The 27,749-nt window shown below is 42.0% G+C and overlaps 1 protein-coding gene across 1 annotated transcript in view; it reads left to right on the top strand.

Moving 5' to 3' along the window:
- kcnip3b (Kv channel interacting protein 3b, calsenilin) overlaps positions 1–27,749 on the top strand; it is a 44,755-nt gene that overhangs the window by 10,048 nt on the left and 6,958 nt on the right. The window contains exon 2 of the mRNA XM_069682385.1: positions 7,464–7,638. Within this exon, the coding sequence (XP_069538486.1) occupies positions 7,464–7,638 (175 nt within the window). The remainder of the gene's footprint in view (positions 1–7,463; positions 7,639–27,749) is intronic.

The raw sequence follows: 27,749 nt of genomic DNA, 5'->3' as shown, positions 1-27,749 counted from the left end.
TTTGTGTGGGTTTTTTTTTTTTAGTTTTCTGCTCTTTAGATGTCTTCACAGACAATAGCTAGCAGCTGATGATAAAACTGTTAAAAGGTTTGTAACAAAATCTATAAAAAGGTGTGAAGGCCAAACAACCGACTCTCTTAGCACAGCTTTGCTCATGTGTCATGATTTGTCTAATATTAATAGTGGTGGGTGTCAATGGTTTGTAAATTGGCAGATATTCATTAAATACTAAAAAATTATATGTTAAATGTTGGTACAGTTTTCCATTATGTTATATTATATTTCTATTATGGTTTAATGGACATATTTCTTTTGGCATAATAAAAAGCATAATTTCATCGAAACTATTTCTGTGAGCCTGTGAGCCCTCACGGACCAGGTGCTAAGAAAATAGTGCACACAACATACTCAAGACAAACAAGAAGACTGCAGCGAGCCAGTTAGAGAGGTAGTTGCATTAAAGTGGCCGTCGAGGGGAGTTGGACAGGAAGTGTACCTGAGGGAGACAGACTAATGTTCATTGTTTTGGGAGCAGTGGCGTTCACATTTCTCTGGTTGGATATTTTAAATTCTGGCTTTGCTGTTTTTGTTGTTTTTTCAAAGTTGCCTCCCCTCAGCTTTAAGTGACTTGCTTTCTACGTCTCTAAAATGTACGGTTAGATGAGCTCAGATGTCATGAGACAGAAAGGTTATTGTGACTGCTTCAGAGAGTTTCTCATCATCTGTGACTCAGAGGATTTCCCCCCGGAGTGGACTGTTTAACACATGTTGACCTTGAAGAAGCAGCCGGGCAGAACAGACGAGAAAAAGTCTGAGTACATGCGAGCTTTTAGCAGAACATGAGAGAGAGGGAGAGACACGCTGTATCTCTGCTGTGGCCTGGTTGAATGTTAATCATATATAACTTATTAATGGAACTCCCATCTGGTAATATGACATTACAAGACTACAGCTCTCCCTGTCTCTATTCCCTTCACATCATTCCTCCTCTTTCATCTCTGACTCCATTGATCATCCCGTCCTGTCCATGCCACCCTGTTGTTAAATGAAAGAAAATGAAAGAAGAAACAATAACTAAAAAGCTAAATGGACTGTACTTATATAGTGCTTTTGTAGTCTTCAGACCACTCAAAGCGCTTTAACACTAACTCTCACATTCACCCTTTTCGCATACATTCATGCACTGATGGCAGAGGCTGCTACGCCAATCTCCAGTCAGGATCTATAACAGTCATACACTGACGGCTACGCCTTCGGAGCAATTTGGGGTTCAGTGTCTTGCCCAAGGTGATTCAATATGTAGATTTCAGCAGTCAGGGAGCGATCCGCCAACTCTACCACTAAGCACTGGCTCGCCCAAATATACAGGCCTTTAACTAAAGCAACTATGTTTTTATGTAACATGTAGGTTTCCTTTTATTAGCTAAGCGGCTGCTTCTCCAGTCTGTGCAAGTGTTGCGAGTAAACAGTAATCTACTATGGCTGAACAAACAAAGAAAAGATCGATGACTACAGATACAACTTCAACAATAAGTGAAAATCCAAAGAAAAAGAAACAAACTTGACGCTCAGATGAAGGCAAACAGTCTGAAAAGGAAAGCGACCGTCAGCGAGGAAAATCAAGAGTTACAACCGGAGCCAACCGTGGACGTCACACATGCGACACTGTCTGGATATCTGGGAAGTGTGCTCCCACAATTACCATTTATCACCAACGAAACTGAGATTACAACTTTAACCGTAGGCATATGGTTATCTGGGATATCTGGCGTATGCAGAAGACGGTGATGCTGTTAGAAGAGCTCCTGTCAAATCAAAGATAGAAAATGAAGAATTTATTTTGCAACAATCCAGGAGTATTTTCACTTTTTTATGCACAATTTGAAAATGTGCAACATTTTGCCGACGGGACAAACTTCATTTGATACTTCAGGCAGCTCGATTATGGGCAGAGATATTTCCCTCAGGAGCTGGTGGAGAACAAGAACAGAGCAAAAAGAGAGGGGATACAAATCAAAATAAATTCTAAAATATAAAGTAGAAGAATATATATGGAGGAGATAAAATCACATTCAAAAAGAAGAGGCAGACTTTGAATGGTCTCAGTTCAGTTGTATTGTCATTCTGGTTCTCCCTCAGGCTCTGACATATTTTGCTGCTTCCACAGAAACGTCAGCTTCTGAAGTAAATATTGATTTTTTGTTTAGAGTGTCAAACTTCTGATGTTTGAGAATTTAAGCAAAGAGTTTGAGGTTTCTGTCTTTGTACAGGTTGTTGCGTAGCAGGAAGTGCAGCTCAGTTTCATCCTTTGATGCTGTTGGGTTTCTTTTCTTCTGATTATTTGTGTCCAGCAGGAAACAAATATATATGAAAGGAAATCTAAGAAACGAAATTGCAAAGGCTACATGTGATTAACCAAGGGGTTAAAGTGAGGCCAAACCGGGAGAAGAGGGAGATGAGTGTTGGCCTTGGACAGAGATAACACTTTTTTTCCCGTCTTTTAATGGGCTGTATTCCAATTGACTCTGGACGTGCATTCACGTGCTCCTGGGATACAGTAGGCGAGGTAGACTGGTCCGATGCATACTGGAGATTTGTTCAGAATCAGTACGACATCCGGGCATTTTTGGCGTACTGTAAATTTTGCTTTTGTTTGCATACGTACGTACTGCTAGTATAGTTTGGCATTTCAAACACAGCAGAGACAGACAACCATTCATGCTCACATTCACACCTACGGGTAGTCACCAATTAACTTAACGAGCATGTATTTGGACTGTGGGAGGAAGCAGGAGTATGCAGAGGAGGAACCCACACATGCACGGGGAAAACATACAGACTCCACGCAGAAAGGCCCACTACGTCCGAACTGGGATTCGAACCAGGAACCTTCGAGCTGTGAGCTGTGAATTGACTGATTAGACTGAACACTTTGTATCAGGCAAATCAATACTTTCCAGATTGATCCAACCATCCTTGGAGAGACCTGCTTTGTGCTGTCCTGATCACGTACCGCGGACTCCCGGTGAGAAGACTTCCTGTAATGAGGTCAAAGGTCACACTTCATGTAAAACAACATTCATGGAACCAACAACAGCCACTGATATTCAATAATTTATAACAAGAGTATAACGATCTGCACCGCTGCTCTGTTAGCTCTGAGCACTGTGGGTACATGCTCTGCCATATAGAGCGTGCGTGAGTGTGTGTGTGTGTGTGTGTGTGTGTGAGTGTGTGTGTGTGTGTGTGTGTGTGTGTGTGGTTCAGAGGATGCTGTGCAGACATTAAGAGGGAAGTGCTGCCCCAGGACAAAGCTAACTGAAGCGTTAAGAAAGAACATGATAAAAAAAAAAACTAGTTGAATCTGTGTGTGTGCGTGTGTGTGCGTGTGTGTGTGTGCGTGTGCTATAATTGTGGGTACGCCTGAGTGTCCAGTGTTCCATGAATAAACAACTAACGCAGTGCTGAATATTCTCGTGTTTACACTGCGTCTGTCTGCATCTGTTTGTCTAACCGGCTCTCATCTTTCCAATTTGCGCGTTTTCCGCTGAAAAGCAGAGCGGTGAAACAATTCTTTCCTTTAAATTTACGTCTGCCAAGAAATAAAGATGAAGAAGAAGAAGGAGTGAGTCGCTGCTGAGCTCATCCCCTCTTCTTTTACTCCTCCCTCCGTGTGCCAGCGTTGATCTGTGAATAAATAGGTGTCGGGATAAATAGAGGAGTTTCCATTACCTCTTTCCGTTTCAGTGTGTTGTCATTATGTTACCAGTCAGTGTGTGTGTGTGTGTGTGTGTGTGTGTGCGTGTATGTATGCACATGCTCACTCTCCTCTTTCCCTCCTTGCAGTTGTCCTCCTCTTTTCCTGCCCTTTCCTCTCTCACCTCTCACGCTCTTTTTATCTCCTCATGTGGAAGACGTGCAGGAAAAGCCTCGCAAAGAGCTTCCATATCTCCATCTTCCTCCATCCCTCCATCCCTCCGTCCTCTGGCTGTCCTTTTGCTCCTCGTCTCAGATAGGCCAGAATTCATTATGCTAATTGACTTCAGTTCTTCCAGGAACACGAGCAGGACCTTGTTCTCCTCACATCTTTTCCTTTTTTTCTTTCTCTCTCTATTTCTTTCTTTCTAATTCTCTCTCACTACCTTAAAGTAAAGGATTTGCATGGGCAGACTCCCATGGGATTAAAGAGGCGTTTAAAATCCTCTGTGTGTGCTTGTGTGTGTGTGTGTATGTGTGTGTCCTCCCATCTCCCTCTCCTCCCTCTGTCATCCTTTGCTTCCCTCTCCTCCCCGCAGAGTAAACAGAGCTGCTGTTTGTTCTGCGTTCACCTCTTTCATCTTCCTCCCCACACTTGCTCCAGTGTACACATGTATGAGCGGGTGATTTCTGCGTGTTTGTGCGCGTGTGTGCGTGTGTGTGCGTGTGTGTGCGTGTGTGTTTTGCATGCACCCAGCAGGAGCAGCTTAATGGAGCTTCTTGGGAATTTAAGAAAAAGACATTCTCGCTAAATCATCCCTGAAATGATGCCGAGATATGAGGGGAAAGGAATTGAAAAACATATTAGAGGAAAAAAAATCGTGGATGTCAAGTTTATTTTCGTTGATGGAGGCCGATAAGCGCTGAATATGAACGAGCCGCGGAGGATCGGTCTTGCATAATAAGAGTCAGGATGATGAATTGGAGCTGAATATGAAAATGAACAGAAACAGGATTTTAATTCATCGGAGGGGGAAGATATTTCAAAGATGTGATTAACTCAGAAATATTAGAGTCACCTCACCTCCACCCTGATTTCCTGGAAAGCTCATGTGTCTCATCTTTAAGGTACCCAGAGTAACCCTCAGTAACCCGTCCTGTGTTGAAACAAACCGTCACCTCTCTGTTTCAAACTAAGGAAATCTTTTCCCTGTATCCTCTCAGTGTGAAAGGATCGTTTGGAGAATCTGTATCTGCAGCCAAACTGCTGATCCGTCTTTATTAAAACATTTTAATGACCATATGGTGAGTGGAGCAAATACAAGATGCTGGTGTTGGCTAATAAAACTGTTAGTGTGGGAAACACATTCAAATAGAAGGATGCAAAAGCTGTTCAAACATTTGATTAATATGTCACTATAATAATTTTTAATATGCATCGAAGAAATTAAGAAAATTTAACTTCTGTGGCTCAGGGATACAGTGGGTCACCCTCAAATCATAAGGTCGGCGGTTCGATCCCCAGCCCATCCAGTCTACATGCCGAAGTATCCAAGATACTAAACACTAAATTGCTCCCAGAGTAGTGAATGTGTGTGAATGATCTGAACAGTTGCCTTGCACGGCTCTAAATAACTGTATGAATGTGTGTTTGAGAAAGTGACACGTAGTCTTAGGTGTTCATAAGACTTGAAAGACGCTATATAAGTGCAGCCCATTTACCATTATTAAAATAAAGTTGTTAATAAGTTCTGAACTGTTACATAAAACCTAACAGTCAATCTTGACCGAACTCATCCCAGTGAATTCGCAGTAACTCAAAAATTATGGTTGTGGCCCTCCTTCATTTTGAGTGACAGTAATTTTTGGAACACTTTAAGTTGCAGTAACTGATTACAGTTAGTTACATTCACTTATTTAGTCTATGAAGTGCGGTAGCTAGCGGTAGCTGGCAGCCTACGGTAACGCTGATTGTTGTCAGGGCGGCAGCTGCAATGGCGATCATGACGGTGCATGTCTGTTGAAATAAAAAAGAAAAAACTCCCCACAAAGTTTTACATAAAAATATTAATACAAAATATTAGCAGCAATTAAATCCAATGTAACGAGGTGTGTCTCATTTGTCCAAGTGAGTGTTAACATCTGACATTGATTTGAGCACACTGGGTCACATGACGTGGAAGCTCCTGATAAGAAAACTATACATTTTTCTATAAATAGATGAAAAAAAATGTATTAAAAGTGCGTCTTATACACTGAATTTATACAGTAAGTTGAGATAAACTACTTTCTTTTGATAAGTTCAAAATACTCACTCATGTTAAGTTCAGTACACTGAATGGACTGGGTACTGTTTACTTAATTTATTTAAGTTACCTTAACAATAAATAAAAGAGTTGGTTTCTTCAAATGGTTTGAGTTGCACTAACTTCTCAGGTTTTACAGTGTACTTTACATTAAATGCTGACATCTTTAAAACAGTACAGCTTACTCAAATGAAGCATGTTCATCTAAACACATGGTCATTTCACATGACTCGACACAGTAAAGTTCTTTTACTTACTTTTCCCAAGGTAATCTGTTTCCTATTGTTTTTGAAGTAAACTTGATTTGTCAGAGTTTACAGTGGTGAGGTGAATTACTATCCAGTAAAGAATGAATGCAGTCTATTTTTACACTAACAAAGGCTTAAATGGCTTCATGTTATGTTATTAGCACTTCCCTTGAACCATTTCACTTCCAGTATTTGGAGAGGTTTTGTGTCTTTTAGCTCACTGTTTTTTTTAAGGCTAGGATTTTGGTTTACACTCTATTTTACTTCACTTTTACCCACCAGACGTCAGGCCTCTTCCTCAATTTTCTTATTACAGTGTTTTGGGTCTCACCCTTGGAGCAGGGATGTGAATCCTCCAGCCAATAACAGCACGCAGGTCGGTACTCAAGGATAACATAACGACCACAGCAACGTCTTAGTCCCTTGCTTCTTAGAGAGGCCACAGCAGGCGCTTGTCTCACACAAAATCCAGCACCTGGAACAAAACTGAATGAGATAATAAAATTCTTGCTCACACCTCTCCCTCTCTTCATCCACTTTCTACCTCATTTGACCTCTGCTCCTCCCCCTCCATTCGAGTGGTGCGTTTACTTACTGAAGCTGACAGGTCTTACTCGGTTTTTTTTGGGTCTTGGATTCACAAGGAGGACAAAAATATGACTTCAAGTGAACAATCATTTTTCGGCTGGATACGTCAATAGACAACTGTTTATTGTCATGTTTGCAATATCAGCTTTATGCAGTGATGGTGTGTCAATGTTGTGTTCACTGCCCCCTAGTGGCCAAAAAACTGTTTTGAGATAATTAATCGACTTTAAACCCCAAAATAAGATCATAACAGTGAAAGTTGTTGTAATGTGCATATACCTCCTTGTTAGTCACTCATCCATTTCCCTCTAAACCTCCATCTGTCTGCCTCTCTGCCTCTCTGCCTGTCTGCCTGTCTGTCTGCACTAAAGTACACGTGTCCATTCAGAAAGTGGAGCTGGAGCAGACAGCAGATTTAACAAAAACTTTAGAGAAACACTGATTAAAGAAACTTGTGAAACACAGAGGATGTGTTGAAGTGAACTCTTCGTGAACCTCTTTAAAGAGTTCCTGAAGAACCTTCAGATCAGAGGCTAATCATATTTTCAAAGCACACACGTAATCTGCTGCTTCATTTAAAGATCTGAGCCTCGTGAACTTTCTCTCCCCCCCGCTTTCTCTCCAGGCGGATGGTAAGGTGGGCGACGGCAGCCTGCTGGGAGATGCCAACGGCGTGGAGCCGGCGCCAGGCAGAGTGAAGGATTCTGGGAAGTGGCAGAAACCTCGGTTCTCTCGGAAGGCTCTGATGAAGTGCTGCCTGGTGAAATGGATCATCGCCAGCACTCAGCCACAGGACAAAGGTAGAAATGCCGAGTGTGCGTGATGAGGTGGTGCATGCACAACAAGTGTGACTAACAGTGTTTGAATCGATCGCTGGATTGACCGGCCGGACCTCTGTGGGCTCAGCTGACTCATTGACCTCGGGGTCAAGTACCCAGAGACTATTTGGTCCAAACACTCATTTATCAAACGTCTTCACATCCTCGAAGCACCATTAATTATCTCTGAACAGACGTGAAATACTGATACACCTGCCTGCCTCCTCTGTGCCTCTAATCATTTGTCCCTTTAACAAGCAAATTTACATGAGCACACGACCTGGGCCTGAGTCCTGGCTTGCTCCTGGTCTTGGTCTCAGTGCTCCACCCTGTGGTCCAGCTGTGATCGTGCACAGCTCACCCTCAGCCTGCAGAGAGAGCGAGAGATGAAAGCACTCAGTCTGTCACTGAGCTTTTAGTGTTGTTACATCCTGGTGTTAAGTCATAGTTTATTCCACTGAGGCTGCAGCATCACCAACTTGATGACTCTTCACCTTTAACTGAAGACACAAAACAGCTTTCATAGTTATAGTTTAGTTAAGCGTGGCCCTCATTTTTTTCCCCCCTGGCTCTGCTTCTCCTTATGTTTCTTGTGACTCCTCTTTCTCTTATCTACTTGTCTCCTTCCCTACTGCCTACCTTTCCAGCCACCAAATCTTAACATCCCTGATGCTGCCCATCATCTCAAATTCACTACCTGCATCCTTTTAGTCTACTTCCTGTCCTCCCCTATCTTTCTTTACTACTTACTTTTCACTGTCCCGACCTCAGTTTCGTTCTCTTTGGCGGCACCCATGGCGATAAACAGTAATTGCGGGAGCACACTTCCCAGATATCCAGACAGTGTTGCATGTGTGACGTCCACGGTCGGCTCCGGTTGTATCTCTTGATTTTCCTCGCTGACGGTCGCTTTCCTTTTTAGACTGTTTGCCTTCATCTGAGCGTCAAGTTTGTTTCTTTTTCTTTGGACTTTCACTTATTGTTGAAGTTGTATCTGTAGTCATCGATCTTTTCTTTGTTTGTTCAGCCATAGTAGATTACTGTTTACTCACAACACTTGCAGAGAGCGGAAAAGCAGCCGCTTAGCTCCGCCTACCCTCTCTGGCAGACCAACCACTGCTGGGTGATGGAAAACGTGTCACTAACTGGGCGGCACTTGAGATTTTTTCCTTGAAAGTCGCCACAGACACCCAGTCTGTGATACTGCAAATGTAAAGGCTTTCATCAGTGGGCCATAGGCTCAATCACCACTGTGTTACCTCATTCAGCGATAGATAGCGACTGAGGTCAGAAAATCTTTGAGATTATTACTTTAACTATCAACTTGTCTCCTTTGCTATTTTTATGTTGCTTATTCACACTCTCCATTTACTCTTCTGCTTTTCCTTTAACTTTTGGTTTCCTTTACTCCTACCTGTCCTTCCTTGCCTCTTTCTAACTTTCATTACCTTCTTGCGTCCTCTCCTATGACCTTCTCCTCTCTTCGCTTCTCTTCTCCTGCTTCTTTTTTGTTCCCTACTTCTTGCTTTCATCTCTGTCTCCTCTTTCCCCATCCTCCTGCTGTATTCTCCTCCAAACCTTCTTAAAGGTTATTGCATATCAAATAAAAAACAGGGAAACAGATACCTCGTTTTAGAACCAAATAAGGCGGACGTGTGTGATTGTGAGCTGCCTTTAGCTTCACGAACCAGGTAACAGTTCTCTATAGTGGGCGGCTGAAATCTGACAGCTTGACCCAGTTGTATGTGACCTGCCCTTATCACTTCTAATCCCACTATCCCTTGTGTCACACACACTGCGTGTATCAGGTAGGCCTCTCCTTTTCTCTTTTGGCTGCACATCAAAAGTGCCGCCAAGTTTTTCCCTCAAAGCTAAAACTTTGCACTTTTTGAGGCCCCAGGTGTTCAGGTGTTTTAAAGGTGGAAGGACTTACAGCTGCTCGGATGAAATATCCGAGTTCAAAGTTATAAAGATGCAGAGAAAAATGTCTGCAGCTGGTTCAGACATGGTGCAGAAACTGAATCACTGTCTCAATTAAAAAGAGATAAAGATTAAAGATTCCCACCAATGTCCTTGTACCTCAATTACTCCTCCTCAGTGTTCGTAGTGTTTGAAGATTTAACTTCTCCTGATGCATATTAACAAACATAATGACTTTCTAACAGCTTCATTATCCTACACGTTGGTTTTTTTCCCGTCTTTGGTTGCAGATGAGCTGAAAGAGCAGATTGTGTAGTGAAACAGGAGCAGGAAGAGAAAGAGAAGCAGGGCTGTGATGGGATCTATTTTATCTCAGCGATGCCATGAGAAGAGAGATTGTGGACGGGCAAGCCCTCACCTCGCTAATGACCAGCTGCTAAAAATAGCAGCGCGGAGATGGAGATGTATATCAGAGAGGTGGGTGGATGGTGGTGGAGGTGTTGAAGCTGTGCTTTAGTTTAAATGTGGAGAGGTCGAGACAGAGAATAAATATGGGAAATAAAATAAAGAGCGGAGGAAGAGTGGAGGCTGGTGTTGTTAACGGGGGCATAGGATGAGAGAGAGGCTGTGCCTGCAGGTCAGGACAGCTGAAGCTCCTGCAGACGGGATGTTGTTGCTGTCGGGTTTTAATGACTGGAGGACAATGGGCCGTCATGTTTTTTAAGCTCAGTGTGATGTAATTCATAATTACCCTCACAGCCACATCAGATGAAGTAAAGTGCAACATCATTGACACATTCACCACGTTCCAAATGTGCAGACTTGGGTGGAGGTCATGTTGTTTCATACAAGTCATTACTTGATCTCTTCTGCACAGACAGCAAAGGTCTGGTATCGTACTCTCATTCTGGACTATGGTATTTGCAGTTGGTCCCACCTGCAGCGTTTTAATGGTCGTGATAAATGGAGCGACGCCTGCAAGCTAGTTCAGGCAGGGGACTCGTGCTGCACTGATTTCTCTGCAAACACTTCCTCCCAAATTGGCGTCTATTTAAGCTGCTAAATTCCCGGTCTATCCCTCTGATCTGTCAGTGCCGCCGCTTTCCCCGCACCAGTACTGCGCTCATACTGTCAGCCCCACCACCACCACCCCAGCATCCACCTGCAGGCTCCAAGTTTCCCTTCCGCGAGGAGTGATGAGGTCGGAGCCTCGACGCCAAACACAAGCTGTGTTCTGCTGCTGCAATAAGTTTCAAAGGATTACAACATCTGGAATGTGGTTCCAAAGTCTCTTCTAGCCTGTAGCCTTGGTGGCACTAATCAGGTTTTATCATGACACACATGGGCGTCCACAAGGGCTTGTTTGAGTCTAATTGTTACAAATTGGTGCAAAATGCTGATCAATAATATTCACAGCCACAGGTTACGTCTTTTAATTGCTTGTTTTGCTCAACAACCAATGCACAAAGATGTTTCAATAAAAGTGCTCCATCCATCCATTATCCCTGCCTTTCCCAGCTGTCACTGGGCGAGAGGACTGATCACCAGTCAATCACAGGGCTGACACGTAGAGACAGACAACCCCTTATGCTCACACTCACACATACGGGCAATTTCAGAGTGACAGATGAGCCTAACGAGCATGTCTTTGGACTGCGGGAGGAAGCCGGAGTACCTGGAGGGAACAGACGCATTCACGGACAGGACATACAAACTCCACACAGAAAGGCCCGCTACGTTGAAGCTGTGAGGCGAGAACAAATGAATAATTGATCATCAAAAAAGTTGTTATAGTCAATCAACCTATTGTTTCAGAAGTTATTATATATCTAAACTTACAGCCTCGCTCCTCTACTCTCCGTTCTGCATAACTCTTGTATTAAAGTGAGAAAAGAAAGAACACAAAGAACAAAGTTTAATCTCTGAATTAAAGTCACTTCAACACGTTAAAATAAGAGTCTTATAATGAGGCCATGAGGGGGAAACTGAGAGACAAAGAACAAGAGGGATGAGGCAGAGAGTGATATGAAGAGTGTAATCTGAGAGGGATTAGATATGAGAGAGAGGAGGGGGAAGTTGAACTGTCAGATATTTCTGTGTCAGCTCGCTCTGTGTGACTTCTGTCTATCAGAGACGTGAGATGAACCTCAGAGGGCGAGCATGTGGCCCGATGGAGGCTGGAACAGGAGGAGAGTCAGTGTGCGTGTGTGTGCGCGTGTGTGTGTGTTGCGGTTTGTCAGGGACGGTCACATGAAACGACAGCAGCAGCAGCTTCAAGACGGACACAGCATCATGCGATAAAGTTCACCTCCTCTGAAGCAGCAAGGGCGGAGGAGACAAGATGAGAGAAAAGGAGAAGAGGAGGAGGAGGGAGGGAGGGAGGGAGGGAACAACACCTGTAACCAAACTGGGATGAAGTTTAAAAGGAGCTTCAGAGAGGAGAGAAACAGGAAACATCAGACCAAAGAAGAGACATTTTACGGTGATTCTTTCGTCCATGTTTGTGGGATGTTCCGACTGGTTTCGACTCCTAAGACGGCCACATTTTCCTGATCCTTCTTACCCTGTTTGGAGCTGGAGGTTCAGCTGGTCAGAGAGTTTGGAGGATGAACGCATGCAGAGCAGAGTGTGAGAGAGAGATCACGAAGCTGCTGCGCTGCTTCTTTGGCTTCATCACTGGAACAATCGTTCAAGGTATCTTCTCTTTTATCCTGACGCTGGTTTGTTGGTTTAACTTCGTGCTTCTTAATGTAAAGGTGGGGGGTCATGTACTGGCAATGGCAAAAAATCTCAATCTATTAAATCAGTAGTGATAAGTTACTGCGTAGATTTATTTTTTGACTTTACTTTTTACTTGTATTTCTATTTTAAACTACTTTAAACTTCCACTCCACCACATTATCCTACTATTATTATCTTGCTTTTAAAAATACAAAATTACAGTAGAGTTTTGGCTCCTCGTCCTCTTGATATGTTTACGAGTTGTTGAGACTTCGGAGACGTCCTTCTAAACTTCTCACGTTTCATAAATGTTTGAGGCCCAAAGAGATGATATGATTTTTCACATGAGCAAAGATTCAAGCAAGTAAAATAAGTCGTGTAGTTGCGCAGTTTAAATTGATGGTCTCGTGACCCCTCAGGTTTATCTCGCGACCCTGTGAAGGTGTACTAACCTACAAAACTGTAAAGGAGTATTTTACATATTATATTTTAACATAGCTAAATGCTTTAAGTACTGTTGTGTTGTTGTTTGACCCTTCTTCTTACTTCTGTTTGTCTCCTTCCTGAGTTAGCCTGCCTTCCGTTCTTCATTGATCAGATGTAAGTCTATCCTCTGTCCTCCTCCTGCGTCCTTTCCTTTTACATCATCAAACCTCTGAATCAGCACACTCAGCCGCTTTCTCTCATCCCTCCTGTTTCCTGTTCATCCACAATCATTCTTCTCTTCTCTATTTAAATGATCAATCCCATTCTGTCTGTTACCCCCTGCTGCTTCCTCTGTCCCAGATTCTCCCGAGACGTGTGCAGACAGAGAGGGCACCTCGGGGTGCAGCAGTGTTTGCACGTCCTCTGTAGAGAGGCAACAGGAGACTCCATGATGAATGCTCCATGAAAAAAAGCCTCCTGCTTTGTTTCGGTTCTCTTGGTCATACCCTCCTCTTAGACAGGTCACAGTTTTTTTCACATAGGAGTCCCTCTCAGGTAGGGTGCAGGTCTCCACCGACCTATTAACTGAACCTTATTCTGTCTGAAGCAATACAGGAAGATGATACAGCTTCGATTAACAAGGCCCTGTTTTCATTACTCAGCTGAGATGGTTTTATGAAAAGAGGATAATCTCTCATGGAAGTGGGTTGCGTTTTAATTGGAGCATATCAGGCAGCTGATGGGGCGAGGCGGAGATAGCAGACGTGGGAAAATACAGAGAAAGCTGCCATCTTTCCTCTAATGACCTGCGTTATGGTTTAAGGGGATAAGGTTATAAAGAAAATATACATTTCTGTGAGGAGAGAGCACAAAGTGATAAAAGGGTTTTTTATCTCCAGTCCCTGGAATATGCGAGCAGTAAAATGAGAGGGAATAATCAGCTCTGTGTTTGATCAGCCGGCTCTGTACTGTACACACAGGCACTCACAGACTTCCACTTGTATGCAGGAGTTCACGGCACACATTCACGCTCATGCCGCAGTCTTTTCATATTACATTCCTTTGTGGCTGTTGTTTTATCCATGTTTTAGTTACTCATCGATCATTTCCACATGAAACACAGAAATTGATGACGTGTAAAAACCGCAGGCATCCTCCTGTCGCTCTGCAGCTGAGTGAGCTCGTCCTGGAATAGTCAGAATAACTTGATCCATTTGATCTCATGTTTCATTTCCTTGTCTCACCTCTTTGGTTAGCTGAGTTGCTGTTCTGCTCTGCTGTGTGCTGAAAGGTGTGTAGTGTCCTCTAGTGGATTTAGGAGCTATAGCAAGGCTGGAACAAAAAAAAGATCAATTACAGGGCTGCAACTAAGATTGTTTTTTTTTCATATTCGCTGATTCAATTTATCATTTAGTCAGTAAAATGTCCAAGGCCCCCCCAAAAATATAGTTAACTCATAAGCTACTGCAGACATACTGTCTCTAGGTGGTGCAGTTCAAAATACATAACGTGCAGAAATAAATGCATTTCAAATCCATTTAAAAGATACTGTAAATATAAGTTGTGGTTTTTACTGACAAGAAGTGTGGGCATTTAAGACAGGCTCCATTATCCTGCATCCGTCATACACTGCAGCAGGGGATCACCCTGTGACTGACATCACAGTAAAAATACAATCAGGGCCTGAGATCAATAAATGCGAGCAGCTCATGAAAGCTGGAGTGATCTAATGTGGTTTCTTAAAAGAATGATTCTTTATTTTGGGAAATATATACTGATTCACAAGAGTGAGATGAGAAGATCAATACCACTCTAACATCTGTCCATTTAAAACAAGGCTAAAGCCAGCAGCTTGTTAGCTTAGCATAGCATAAGAGCGTGAAACAGGAAAACAACTACCCTGGCACAACAGGTTTTAATTTCATAAACACACACTGTAATTCTAACAAGTTAAGTTTACTTAAAAAAAACAAGAGGAAACAGATTACCTTGGGAAAAGTAAGTAAAAGAACTTACCTGTGTCACATCATGTGAAATGATCATGTGTTTAGTTAAACATGTGTTGTTTGAGTAAGCTGTACTTTTTTAAAGATGTGAGCACTTAATGTAAAGTACACTGTAAAACCTGAGAAGTTTGTGCAACTCAAACCATTTGAGGAAACCTGACTTTTCTTTATTGTTAAGGTAACTGACATAAGTTAAGTAAACAGTACCCAGTGCATTCAGTGTACTGAACTTAACACGAGTGAGTATTTTGAACTCATCAGTTAAAGTCGAGCTGAAACGGTATTTCGAGAGTATCTAGCTTCCGTATCGTGACGTATTTCCGAGTGAAACAGGACGTGCAGGTGGGACGTATCATTAGAGCGATTTGATTGGATCGTTGAGAAGTGGGCGTAGACAGACGTTCTCCACAGCGCAGTAGCTAGCTAACTGACCGAGCGTTCTTGGTGCTCTGCGGCTAAATGTTGCAGATTGATTGGTTGAAATTGTTTGGTGCTAACTTACGTAAGCACGCGTGAAATTTAGTTTTACCGGAAGAAAAAATTATCTGATTTTGATATAAGAAAACGAAGAAATGGATTTTCTGTATTTTTTTTGCTTATATTGTCAAATAGATGCACAATATCACTGGGGATGTGATCTAAAAGGATTAAAATGACATTTTTCATTTCACCTCGACTTTAAGTTAGAAGTAGAAGACACTTATAATACTTTTCTTTTCATCTATTTATAGAAACAATTGTAGTTTTTTTTTCAATAGCTTCCATGTCATGTGACCCAGCGTCCTCAAATCAATGTCAGATATTAATACTCACTTGGACAAGTAAGACACACCTCATTACATTGGATTTAATTGCTGATAACATTTTATATTGATATTTTTATGTAACATTTTATTTTTCTCAATTTTTTTTCAACAGACATGCACCTAACCCTAACCACAGCTACCACACCGGTAGAAAAGAGTTTCTATCAAGACTAGACAAAGTGAAGCTTCTCATATGACAGAACTTAACCCCAGTAAAACGTTTAGCCTATCTGATCAGCGATATGAACTTTAACATTCTGCAAATAACCCTTACCTGCCCCTCATAGACCCCCAAAAGTTCTTCAGAAGGTGTCATCGAAACGTTCTTCATCGTCTTGTTTTAGAGCTTACGCAGCTGAATGTTTACTACGTCAAGTGCGACAGAGGTGGAAAAAAGGAGGGTTGATCCTCTGAAATTCACCTGTGTATGAAAAAAAACAGCCCACAAATTTACTGAGAAGTTATGCCATGATGTTGCTGCTAATGTCTGTAATGCTCAATATTAACTTGTCTGTATCTGTGGGCCTCATCAACCAAATTGACAATCCAATCCATGACTGAAAGCAAAGTCTAGTCCAGCTAAACTATGGTATTAGCTTGAATCAAGCTAATTAGGCTAAGGTCAGCACCTTATGTTAACCTTTCCTGCTTCAGTAGAGGATTGTATCCATATCTCTGACCCATACTGCACACACATATTGCAGGTTTGCTTGTGCCTACACAGCAGGAGGTATTTGTATAATAGACAGAGTCTATTAGTGAGAATCAGTGTAGCTGGAAGAGCTCAGCTTCTATGAGGAGAACGATCAGAAGAGAGGAGGAGGAGTGGAAGGGAGAGAGACAGACAAACAAAAAAGAAATGTGGAGGTGTGTGATGTGTGTGATGTGAAAGGTCAGCAGCTCTGTGCTGCTGTTTGATCCCTTCTTCTTTTTTATCTCCCTCTCTTATTGTCACGTGCTGTCCCAAACTCCAACAGATTTTCAAATGTGGCCTCAAAAGCACAGGCACACACACAAAAAAAACCTCTCTCACCTGTCGCCTCTTCCACAGTAGCAGTCACTTGCCTTTGTCTGTATGTTACATCCAGACCTTCAGCTGTGCTCCTCGTCTTCTTTCAGGCTCACTTCTGGAGTTCACACTTTGCAGCTCAGCAGTTCAAAGCTCCCTGTTAGCATTGATCTCCATGACTGAGCATTCACTGCTAGTCTTTTAAAGTTTAGATCTTGTCGTGATATCCAGGATCTCGTGTGGTGTTCACAGTACTTCAGAGCGGTTCGTTAGCATTGTTAGCCTCGCTGTTGTCGAGTAGTTGAGCTGCATTATGGGAGCTGTGATGGCCGCTCTCTCTGTGGAGGCCAGGAGGCGCCTCTCTCGGCCCAGCTGCCTCTCGCACTGCGGCCACAGTGCAGCCAGGTACCACCGCTCAGGTAGGCAAACGTTTGATTTCATCATAATCAGTTTCACTCTTTGTCTATTCTTTCCCTTCATCACTGTCTCACTCCGTCTCATTTTTTTCACTCTTTCTTATTGTTTGACTTTGGACACGTCTTAATGAAGCCGTGGTTTTACAGAAGACATTCCAGAAATCACTTAATAGTTGTAAATCACTTCTATAAAATCTGTTACTCTGTAGCAGTTGAAGTTAGTTTCAGCGTCTGGTTAGTGGTAATGGGAATTACACTTACATTAAACATAACTTCTTTATTATAGACACTTTATTTGACTTTATGGATTTTACACGACTTTACTGTATTACATATTAGATGTTGTATTTTGCACACTTTATTTATTTCACGGTTGTGTCATTTGGCTTTCCAAAATGCAATTTTCGATACTAAACATACAATAAAATGATACGTTTCGTACTGAAAGATTAAACTACCAAAAAAGAAATAGATAAATTCCCCGTCCCTCTGACCCGACAGCACATCATAACATAAACTCATGATCATGTACCATTATGAAATTGCGGAGCCTATAATAAAGTGATCTTACTTACTTGACGCAGTGTTGTGACCAAGTCATCTTTGCTCAAGTACCAAGTTAGTCTCAAGTCATTTGGTCCAAGTCTCAAGCAAGTCTCGAGTCATTCTTTCTTGGGCAAGTCAAGTCAAGTCACAGGTTATGTCAAGTCAAGTTGAGTTGAGTCCTTAGTTAAGGCAAGTCAAGTCCCGAGTCAAGTCACTTTTAGCTGACCTAAGATACAGCACTCTTACCTGTAGTATCCGGTCTTTATAAAGAGAAAACACAAGGTGTTAGCAGCCCGTCTAATAATTATATTATTGGCTAATTTATATAAACAGTTCAAAAAGTATGACAATGAATTGTATCTGTATTATCTTAGCACAGACGCAGCCATGATGATGGTCTGCTCTGAGACCGTATTGAGTAGTGAAGAGTACGACTGATGAGGCTTCTCTTTGGGGAAAAAACATCAGGTAGCGGGGGGCTTTGATGTTGCGTGTTGCCATAGCGAGGAGTTTGACTGACAGCCATTCATCCAATCGTGACAATCACATACCGGGGAGCTTTTAGAGTCGTCCAATCATGGTTCCCAGTTTCCGCTGCATACATACTTGATAGTTAGAAACTTGACATTTTACAACATTCAAACTTATGTCCACACGCAAGTCATCTGAGTCATCATCCCTCAAGTCAACTCTCAAGTCATTAACTTGCAAGTCCGAGTCGAGTCTCAAGTAATTTATATTTAGTCAAGTCAAGTCACAAGTCATGAAAACAGTGAGCACAGTGAGTCGACTCGGGTCCAAGTCACCAAGTCTCAAGTCCACATCTCTGACTTAAAGTACATGTTGTTGCTGCTATACTAAGTAACTTTACTGAGGATTTGTTCTTGTAATAGATGGCTTTTGTATTTTATTAAAGAAATATCTTCTTTCACATCTAAACAGTGTTGTGGCTGCAGGTTGGATCATTATGCGTTACCTTAGTGAACTATTATGCACAACATTTTTATATCTGACTATGTTGCTCCAAAGAAGAATGTTACAAGTGCAAGATCACAAGCAGAGCACGGCGCTCTGCGTCATGTTTTAACAAAAGCCTCTGCACATGCCTGAGCGTCATACTCGCGTCTCTTCCTCTCCGGCTGCGGTGAAGGCTTGAGGTGATTTCTGCTGATGATGTGTCTGACTGAGAGGAAACAGTCCGAGTCCTCTCTCCCTTTTTACTGACTGTTGTGTCAGCATGCAGCGCCCAGCCTACCTTTTAAAAACCTGTTAGTGTCCTAATGGCCTGCAAAGAGGAACAACCACACACACACACACACACACACACACACACACACAAACTCACAACACTAGCATCAATATACAAAAGACCAAACTTAAATGCACATAAATAAACATTCCAACATGAAGCTTCAGTACGCACAGATTCCTACATGCATGGCGTGTGCGCGTCTGTGTGTGTTTTTAATGTGAATGCGTGTCACCCGATCCACTCTCCTTCACAAAGTGTTATCTGCATTGTAAATTTGACCTTCAGGGTGACTCCTCCCCTGTAAACACAGACACCACACACTCTGACTTCATGACGAGCAGTATCTATAGTGACTGAAAATAGATCAGTCGTTTTATTATTGATCGTTTATTTGTATTTTTTTGGTAAAGTGTACGAAGCAGAGAGAGAGGAGGGTGATCCACACCACCACCGCCTCGCCACAAAGATATCGACCTCTCTCACTCCGGCCTCCCATCTGTATCTCCTATCTCCAACCAAGTCAATGCATTAACACACACACGCACACACACATGCACACACACACATCTTTGTTCCCCGTCTTATCTTGATGCATTAGCAAGCGCGGAGTCATCAGTTATCCTCTCTTGACTTCAGTCACACAAACACATTTATACACACACTCAATATTTTTCCATGTCGTCTGAGACAAACTGTTGCACACACTTCCAGGAATCATTAAGGTGTTTGAGGTCTGAATAACATAATTATACTTTTATATTCAGGCATCTTATTTACTCTAACACTGTCTACGTTCATAGAGAGAAAAGAGGCAGCAGCAGCTAAAGACCATGTAGTTTTAGTTTAGTTTAGTTTACTCTCTTGGACCAGAGTTAGCTATAGAGCTAATTTACATCTGTGGTACCTGGGCAGGAAGATCTGAAAAACACAAATTACAACACAAACAATTAAAAACAATACAAAGTTCGGTTGGTTCGGGTTATGGTTCTTACTCAATTATACAACTGTACACCCCTTCTTTGCCACATCTGGTCCCCTACATTTAAACATTTCTACACCAGCTCCTGCACACTTGGATGCGTTGGAGAAACAAAGGACACTTCGGAGCAGGAAAGTGACAGAGTGGAGTCAAGAGGAGGTGGAGAGAAAGTCTGCGGTTTGCCAAAGTTATGGAATGACGGAGAGGATGAAGGGAGGAGGATCGGGAGGAGCAAAGGCGAATCAGATGAACAGACGGAGGAAAAAGGAGGAGTGCAGGGGAGTGAGGAGAGACCACAGGAAAGACCGAGTGGGTGGACGGTTTGGAGTGGACGGGGCACTTTAGTTTTCAACCTCAGCTGGAATGATCGCAACTACGTGAGCCACGGGAGGTAAAGTTGCAACTAAATGCAGCAACAGATAAATTGATGAAGCTGCAGAAAGAGAGGGGAGTGATGGGAAAGTATGTGCGGAGGAGGTAGACTCCAGGGGGAGGAGGAGGTTTCATTCCCCACAGCTCCTCTCAGTTTCTAAGGATTTCCCTCTCAGGACGCTGCTGCTGAGCGCCTTCTCTCCAGAGCCGAACTCTTCCTTATCTGGAGGTGGATTTGGACAAACAATAACATGGACTGAATCAGAGGCAACAACAACAGAGAACCTCCAGTCTTTGTAAATTGAGTCTTTGTTGAATGGGGTTTGGTGGACCTGAGGATTACAGAGAAAACGGGAGGAAAAGTGGTGATTAAAACAAGTCCCACAAGTAAATGTTTAAGATTTTCTTGGACATTGCAGCTTTGCTCTGTATAGTTTCACTTTGCATTCAATTTTGCTTTTGTCAACTCAACTGACAGGTCTGCTTTAAAAGGTTATCCTCTTCTAAATATGGGGAGTGGATGCAGCTAAGACAAAAGTCAAATTGTCCTTGTCCTGCAGAAAACACGATGTTTCAGTCACACAGCTGAGGTGACAGAACCGGCCTGTGGTTGGCACTTCTAAAGGGGTAATTTATGATTAATTTGCTTATGTAGTTTTGCAGTTTTATAGCATGGAAGATGAGGAGACGTAACTATTTCATATTCTGTTTTCTGTATCTCAATAAGTCCAGACTTTCTCAAATCTAATGGGAGCCAAATCCTGAAAATGGACACCGAGGCTGCACCACATTCTTTGCTTTTCCCGAAGGACGTTTCCATCTGTAACCAAAATGTGATCCGTGAGCGTAAACTATGACGTGAGGAGTGATAATAGCTGTTTGGATTAAGAGCGTGAGCAGTAACTTGTGTCTTTATCAGTCTGAGCTGCTGAGAGTGCGAGCAGAGGGAAAGTGACTCTAAACGTCTCGTTTTAATGCGCCATAATAAATGGCCAGTGACACATCCCCCGTTTTCCCCCTTGGGTTTAGAGAGGGAGGTTTTCCATATATGTCGGCTTCTACATATTTTCCACTTCAGCATCAGTGTTGACATTAGAGCAGCCTGCGTCCAGCTCGCTGGCCCCGGCTCTCATGCTGCCTGCTGGGCCTGGAAACAAACACATGAAGTCATCCAACAAGCAGACTGATCCCTGATCACCCCTGTGAGAACACTTGTTGTTGACTCGTCTGGCCCGGCTGAACCAGGGTCACCCCGGCTTCCTCTTTGTCTCTCCCCGGGACGAGGCCTTCTCGTGCAGGCTCAGCCCTCAGCGGGCTCCCCCCCAGGGCCCTGCAGTCATGGGGATCCAGGGCATGGAGCTGTTTGCCATCGGCGTGGTCATCATCCTTTTCATGGCAGTTCTGAAGCAGTTTGGCATCTTGGAGCCCATGTCCTCATTTGAAGGTAAGGGCCCCTCTGAGGCCCCTCTATAACAGACACCTGTAGTACGGCATGGCTGCACTTACATTAGTCACTACATCAGTGGGAAGCCTTTAACATAAATCCACCTGTTTAACATTTACTGTACAATCACTGTGTAAACATTTCGTAAGTAATTTATAACACTCAATTTTGTTGGATATATTCACAAGTTAATTCACAGTATTTGTTTAAGCCTCCAGTTACACCAGTTACAGCTGCTGACAAATAGATTAATACATTTTTACTGATTGTTTATCTGCTCACAATGATATTATATTGTGTTATACCATTTATTTAATGAGGGATAGAGGGGATTAAGGTGCTGAGGTCACATTTTTATCCGTTTAACTCTAGCGGTAGGCGCCTGTATAAAAGTGTTTTATCTCCAAATTTGGTGATAAACAAAAAGATTTGCCATTCCTCTGAAGGTTTCGCCATCAGATATCTGAACAAAAGAGAGTTTTAAAGGACAGGACTGTTTTTCTCAGCTCATAAAACTGTGATATTTTGGAGCCGGCTGAAGCACGCCAAAATACTTGTTTGATCGTGTCTCAGTAGAGGTCCGTCTCCTTGTAAACACTGCTGACAATTTAATTCGCTGACTCTGTCGATGGCGCCCTTCCCAAAAGAAGAACAGTTCGTTTGGAATATGGATGAGCAGAATATGAATAAACACCAGTATTTAAATGCAAAACCAACACCACGCTGACTGATTGCACACAAAAAATAATACAAATACAGTCCAATATCCTCGATGCAGCATCCTGCCGTTAAATCACTTTGCTTGAAGCACTCCTGCATCTTTACATATGTTATAATTAAAGTCTTTTAATATTATAGTATTGATAGTTTTGCTGATGTAAAAGTACGCTCATCAGTGTGTGGAAGTTATTATTTTCCCACATACAGTAAGCAAAGACAATTGTACACTTTCCAGATCACATGTCAGTGTTTCAAAATAGGTTTTTCAAAATAAAAGACAAAGTAGTCAGAAATAAAACAGAGACAGGACGCTAACTTCAGCACATTTATAGTGATGATTATCAATCTACATTATCCCCATAAAAATAAATGGGTAAAATAAATATGTAAGAAGAGATTAAAGGGATTAACGACCATTTTATCCCAGGTTACATGTCATCCATCCTCACTCTCGGTCTCCTTTTTAGCTGTCAGCTCTTTACTATGTAATTAACAGAGAAAATACAAGTAAAGTAGAACTAAACACTTCAGTTTTTTACTTTTTCTATTAAGATAAAAAAAAAAACACATCAGTTCTGAGCGATCATCGATCCGTGAGTGTTTGGCATCAGCGTGAGAATGCGAGAAAAGGTTAATGGGATGTTTTATTTTGCCTACTGAGAGATTTTCCATCAAACCCTGATGGGCCACCAGACTGTGTCCATGAGGGACAGTAAAAGAGCCATCGGATGTGCTCTCTGAGCGATGCTGCTGCCTTTGATCAGAGATTTTGGGCTGCAGTCCAGCCGGAGAGAGTGCCCTGCCCGTCAGCGTGCCAAGACAATTACAGCAGGAAGGCTCCAGCCGGCACATTAGTGCCTCTCATCGGGCCCGGCATCTTAAGTAATAAATTCAACAAAAACAGCAGTAATATCGTTTCATAATTTATCACTCATCTCGTTTTCTCCAATCTGCAGTTCCTCCAATAAGACCCCTCCTCCCCCCTCTGTGGCAGTGCCCACACCCCGGTCTAGCATTACTTCACATTAATTATACATGCGCTATCGAACAGGCTTTCTCTGAGGCCACCTAAATATGGAGTCTGGAGAACTCCTCCAGGACCCTGAAGGACACTGGCCATCCCTCTGCAGCCTCAAAATTCTCCTCATGTGTCTTAATGCTGATTCCTGTAACTGCATGACTTCAGCTCCTCTCAGTGGGACTGATTTTACAACCACAGCATCATTACATCATCATCTGCTCGAGCATCTTCATCAACAGAGACATGATTGGCTCTTTGGCCGCAGATATTTAACATTCTAAGCATCATTTAACTCTCCACAAACAGTCACCTCGCTTGTCATCAGGATACACAAGTTTAGATGCTGTTTGGCCTTGGAGTCCGAAAGAAGCCCTGTTATAAATGTGTCATGTTTGTGGTGATCACAGTTGTTATTAAGACTCTTACTGTCAGTCTTGTCGTCATATATTGAACATTTATTATGTATCTTGCTTATTTAAAGGTAAATCCATGGTTTTATAGTCTGCAAACTTGGCATCTGGCATTATACTATAATTTTTAAGAGAGTATTCTTCAGTGCTTCTGTGAGTGATTCACCTGTAGCTCAAGGCCGTAGCTCCCCCTTGTGGACACTGAGGTCATGTGCTCAGAAATGATTTAGAAGAATTTATATTTTACAGTTTGGCCTTTATTTTCTAAGTGAATACATTTTGTGATTTTGTGAATTTTGCACTTTGTTTGTTGTCTGACTTTGACAAAAGCGTCTGCTAAATAAAATTGTAACATTTAAAAAAAAAAGCGTTGAACATGACAACCTCAGAATAACTACAAGGGGTTTTGGCATGTCTGCCGAAATCTCAAACCCCATATTTTAACATATTACTGATCACGCAAATGATGATGTGGAATGAAGAAGAAATGTGGAAGTGTTTGATGTCACCCACTCTTTTGTGGACGACCGTTTTGAGGCTTTGAATTTGATATTTTGTCCATCACAATCTTGTTTTCTTTTGAGGCACGAGTGACCATATTTTGCCAAGAAAGCAGATACCTAAGAAGTCAAACTCAGTGACTGGAATTATTGGAGGCAACGCCTAACAGCCAGCCGAGCCACTCACCTGTCCATCGAAGTGGCTATACTTTCAATTATCAAGTCAAGTTTTTCTTATTGTCATTTCAACCATATACAAGTACACAGTGAGATCAAATGTTGTTTCTCTAGGACTATGATGCTATAAAGAGGGATAAAAACAAGGTTACATACGTTGCAAAACTTAAAAAGTGTAAGTTATATAAAAATCAACTCCACTTGTACAATTGTCATGCATGAAAAAATTACCTACAGAAAGCAAAGCCGTGTTCTGTACCAGGCTGTTAGCATGTTTACTTCTGCTGTAACCGAACCAGTTACGAACCAGTTACATCAGGTGCGAGGGGTGGGGACCTGAAAGACAAATGTTTTAGCCTTGGAGGATGTTGTTTGGCTCCGAGCTGACTTGGTGTTTAAAAATGCTTCAGACGTCCTCTATCAGTCAGCAGTCCAATAACGTCTGTTAGCTCATTCGTTGCATTATTTATGTCATCAGCTCTCAAGAAAATAACCTTTGATGTTGATTCACACTTAATGCACACACCGACCCTCCTTCTGTGTGTGGGTGTGTGTGTGTGTGTGTAGTAAACGTGTGTGTGTCCGCATATGTAGAATCCAGGTTAATGAACCCGCTGGCCTTTGATTGTTGGTTCAGTGTTGCTCTCTGATCTGATGTGGATTTTGGGTTCAGTCCAGCTTGGCCCTATTTTGGGCTGAAATCTGATCCCAGAGCAGCCTTGTCTTCAGAGATGTACGAGTCCTATTCTGATACCAGTATTCGGTATTTTTACTCCACATTAGTCTCTCGTGCAGGATTTATTTTAGTGCTGAGTTACATCAATACACTGTAGAGACATATGGGGGAGTGAGTAGCTTCATTTGTTCACCTTTTAGCTCCCTGTGTTTATGGGGTGTATCAAAGACATTCATCCAATCAGAAGTAAAAAAAAAAAAAAAATAACACCCATCCTTCACATTTCTAACCAAAGCAACAGAACCTGAAAAGGCAAAACACAATGTTTTCTCAGATTTTTAAAAATAAGAGTTTTCAAAAAGTGAAACACAATGTAATGACACAAAATACACATAAAGATTGAAGACAAGGTCCCTCTTTCCCGCCTTTGTAACAGGATCATTTCATAGAAATGGTGTAACAAGAAGCATTCGCACTGTGAACATGTCCATTTTGCTCTAATGATCATCAGTGCTTCAAGAGGAAAGTACTAAAGGTTAGGATATCCTGCTATAAACTGTTCAAAGTGATAATAGATGGCCGTCAAGGAAATTGTCAACATCAGTGTCCTCTCACTGTGCAGGCATGCAATACAGAGGACAGAAACTGTGCGTTGATCATTCTCCTTCAGTTTTTAATATGAGCTTTAATAGGAGCTTTAGGAGCGGCAGGGAGAGATTGAAAGACTGTTTCTGCCTCTCAGGCCACACTCAGTCCATCCTGCCTTATGGGTGGAGTTCGTCAGAGCTGTGTCCATCCTGAGAGGTAGTCTTCAGGTCATTCATCATGATTTTCTTCGTAGTACAGTCTGAAATTATGTTTTTTACACATTGAATGAGTGTGTAATTCTGTCTCTAATTAGACACCTTATATGGACATAGACAGAGCAAAGGACCCACATTATGAATGTTTATCATTCACATCTTTCATGTCAGATATTAACTTGAGATGCATCATCTTGTGTTCAAAAAGGGTTCTTGGGTCAAAAAACATGAAGATTTGTTTTTTTTTAAACTAAAATAGGATCCCAGCAAAAGTAAAAATAATAAATTGAATAAAGATAAACAATCAAAATAATAACATCAACGTCACTACTTAATCAAACACAGTCAAGTTTTATATCCTTAAAATGAATGTCAAATAAAATTAATTATCCACTATGGAAAAAAATTAGTCTGCCTCTGAACTACAAAATAAAGTATTCAAATACTTCCTGTCTGATGGTCCTTTCAACATAAAAGCACATATATCTATATAATATATCTATAAAGAGATATAAGAACTGTACATGTAGGATAAAAGTACCTGTTCATGGTGAAATAAATAGAGCTCCTGTGTCTGCTCCTGTAGTTTCATTTGTCTCCACGAGAGGGCGCGTGTGCTCACTGTTTGCCTTTATTACAGGATTATGAGTGTGTGACACAGTATTAAATCTGTGTTATGGACCCCTGGAGAGACCGGGGCGCAATTAGAAAGTGGATCACAGAGCTGAGTGGGAAAATGAGATTCAGGACACCTGTTGACCTTTGTCACCACCCACTCTGCTTCCTTAAAGGCAAACTGTGTTATTTATGTCACATTAAGCAAAATGAATTCATATCTCATTAGTCTTATCCATTTATAGATTCACTATTCAGTGCCTTGCTTTATTTTGTGTATTCTATTCAGCTGTTTGAATGAAAATGCAGCTCTTCTCTGGATGGGTTCAAAGGTCGATTAGCAACAAATAAGGAACAAAATAAAGCAAGAAGTTAAAACATCTGTGTTAAAACAATGTGTGTTGTGAGAGTATCTTCCTCTCTTTCTTATTGGATTTCCCTTCGATTAACGTGATGATCTAGGCTTAGAGGTACTTTTTCGACAATAATCTGCTCCAGTTAACATTCATAAGGACTTTGACCATCAGACCCTGCACGTAGTTGTGGAGAGTATCCTGAAAGATCCATCACACCAGGACAGAGAGGGAGAGAGAGGGAGAGCACAAGGGGAGGGCGGGGGGAGGCAGTCAATTAAAAAAGGCAGAAGGGAAGGGCTAAATGAAGAAACAGAAAATGAGTGATGGGTGAGTGACACTGTTTCTGAGACGGGACGGGAAAGAGAAGAAGGACAGAGAGAGTGAACCTGAAAGAGACGCATGGATTGTAGGAGAGGTGTACAGATAATGTACATAACAATGTAGTAGTGAGGGGAACAGAACGATAGCCACCCTGGAGGAAAAGGTAGAAGAAGAGGGGGGGAAGATGAGTGTGAGGTGGGAGACGGAGGGACTCCAGACAGTTGGGATCGTCTGCCTGGTGATCATGTTCCTCAAACTGATGCACCTGCTGGGCCTCATTGACATCACTGAGACAGGTGAGGGGATCTGGAGAGGGGAAGGAAGAATAGGGGGAGGAGGCTGACATGTAGTGAAGAGGCTGGAGATAGTTTTGTTTCTATAATCTACTTGTAAATTTGTGTTATGGTTGTTTCAACCGAGTTTGAATACAAATAGTTCTAAAGTTGCTAAAAAGGTGAGCTGAGCACAAAGGGTGTAAATAAGAAAGATGTTAATGTTAATCTGGGATTATTTGATTCTGTTGTAGGCTGTTGCAGAAAAGTAATTTAACTTTAAAGTATAAGTCTGGTAATATTTAACTACGTGTTGAAAAAACTG

Source organism: Semicossyphus pulcher, unplaced genomic scaffold, assembly GCF_022749685.1.
Source record: "Semicossyphus pulcher isolate SPU_LCO1_2020_fin unplaced genomic scaffold, fSemPul1.0.p SCAF_6, whole genome shotgun sequence".
NCBI lineage: Eukaryota > Metazoa > Chordata > Actinopteri > Labriformes > Labridae > Semicossyphus > Semicossyphus pulcher.
This window is presented reverse-complemented; position numbering and strand designations above follow the sequence as displayed.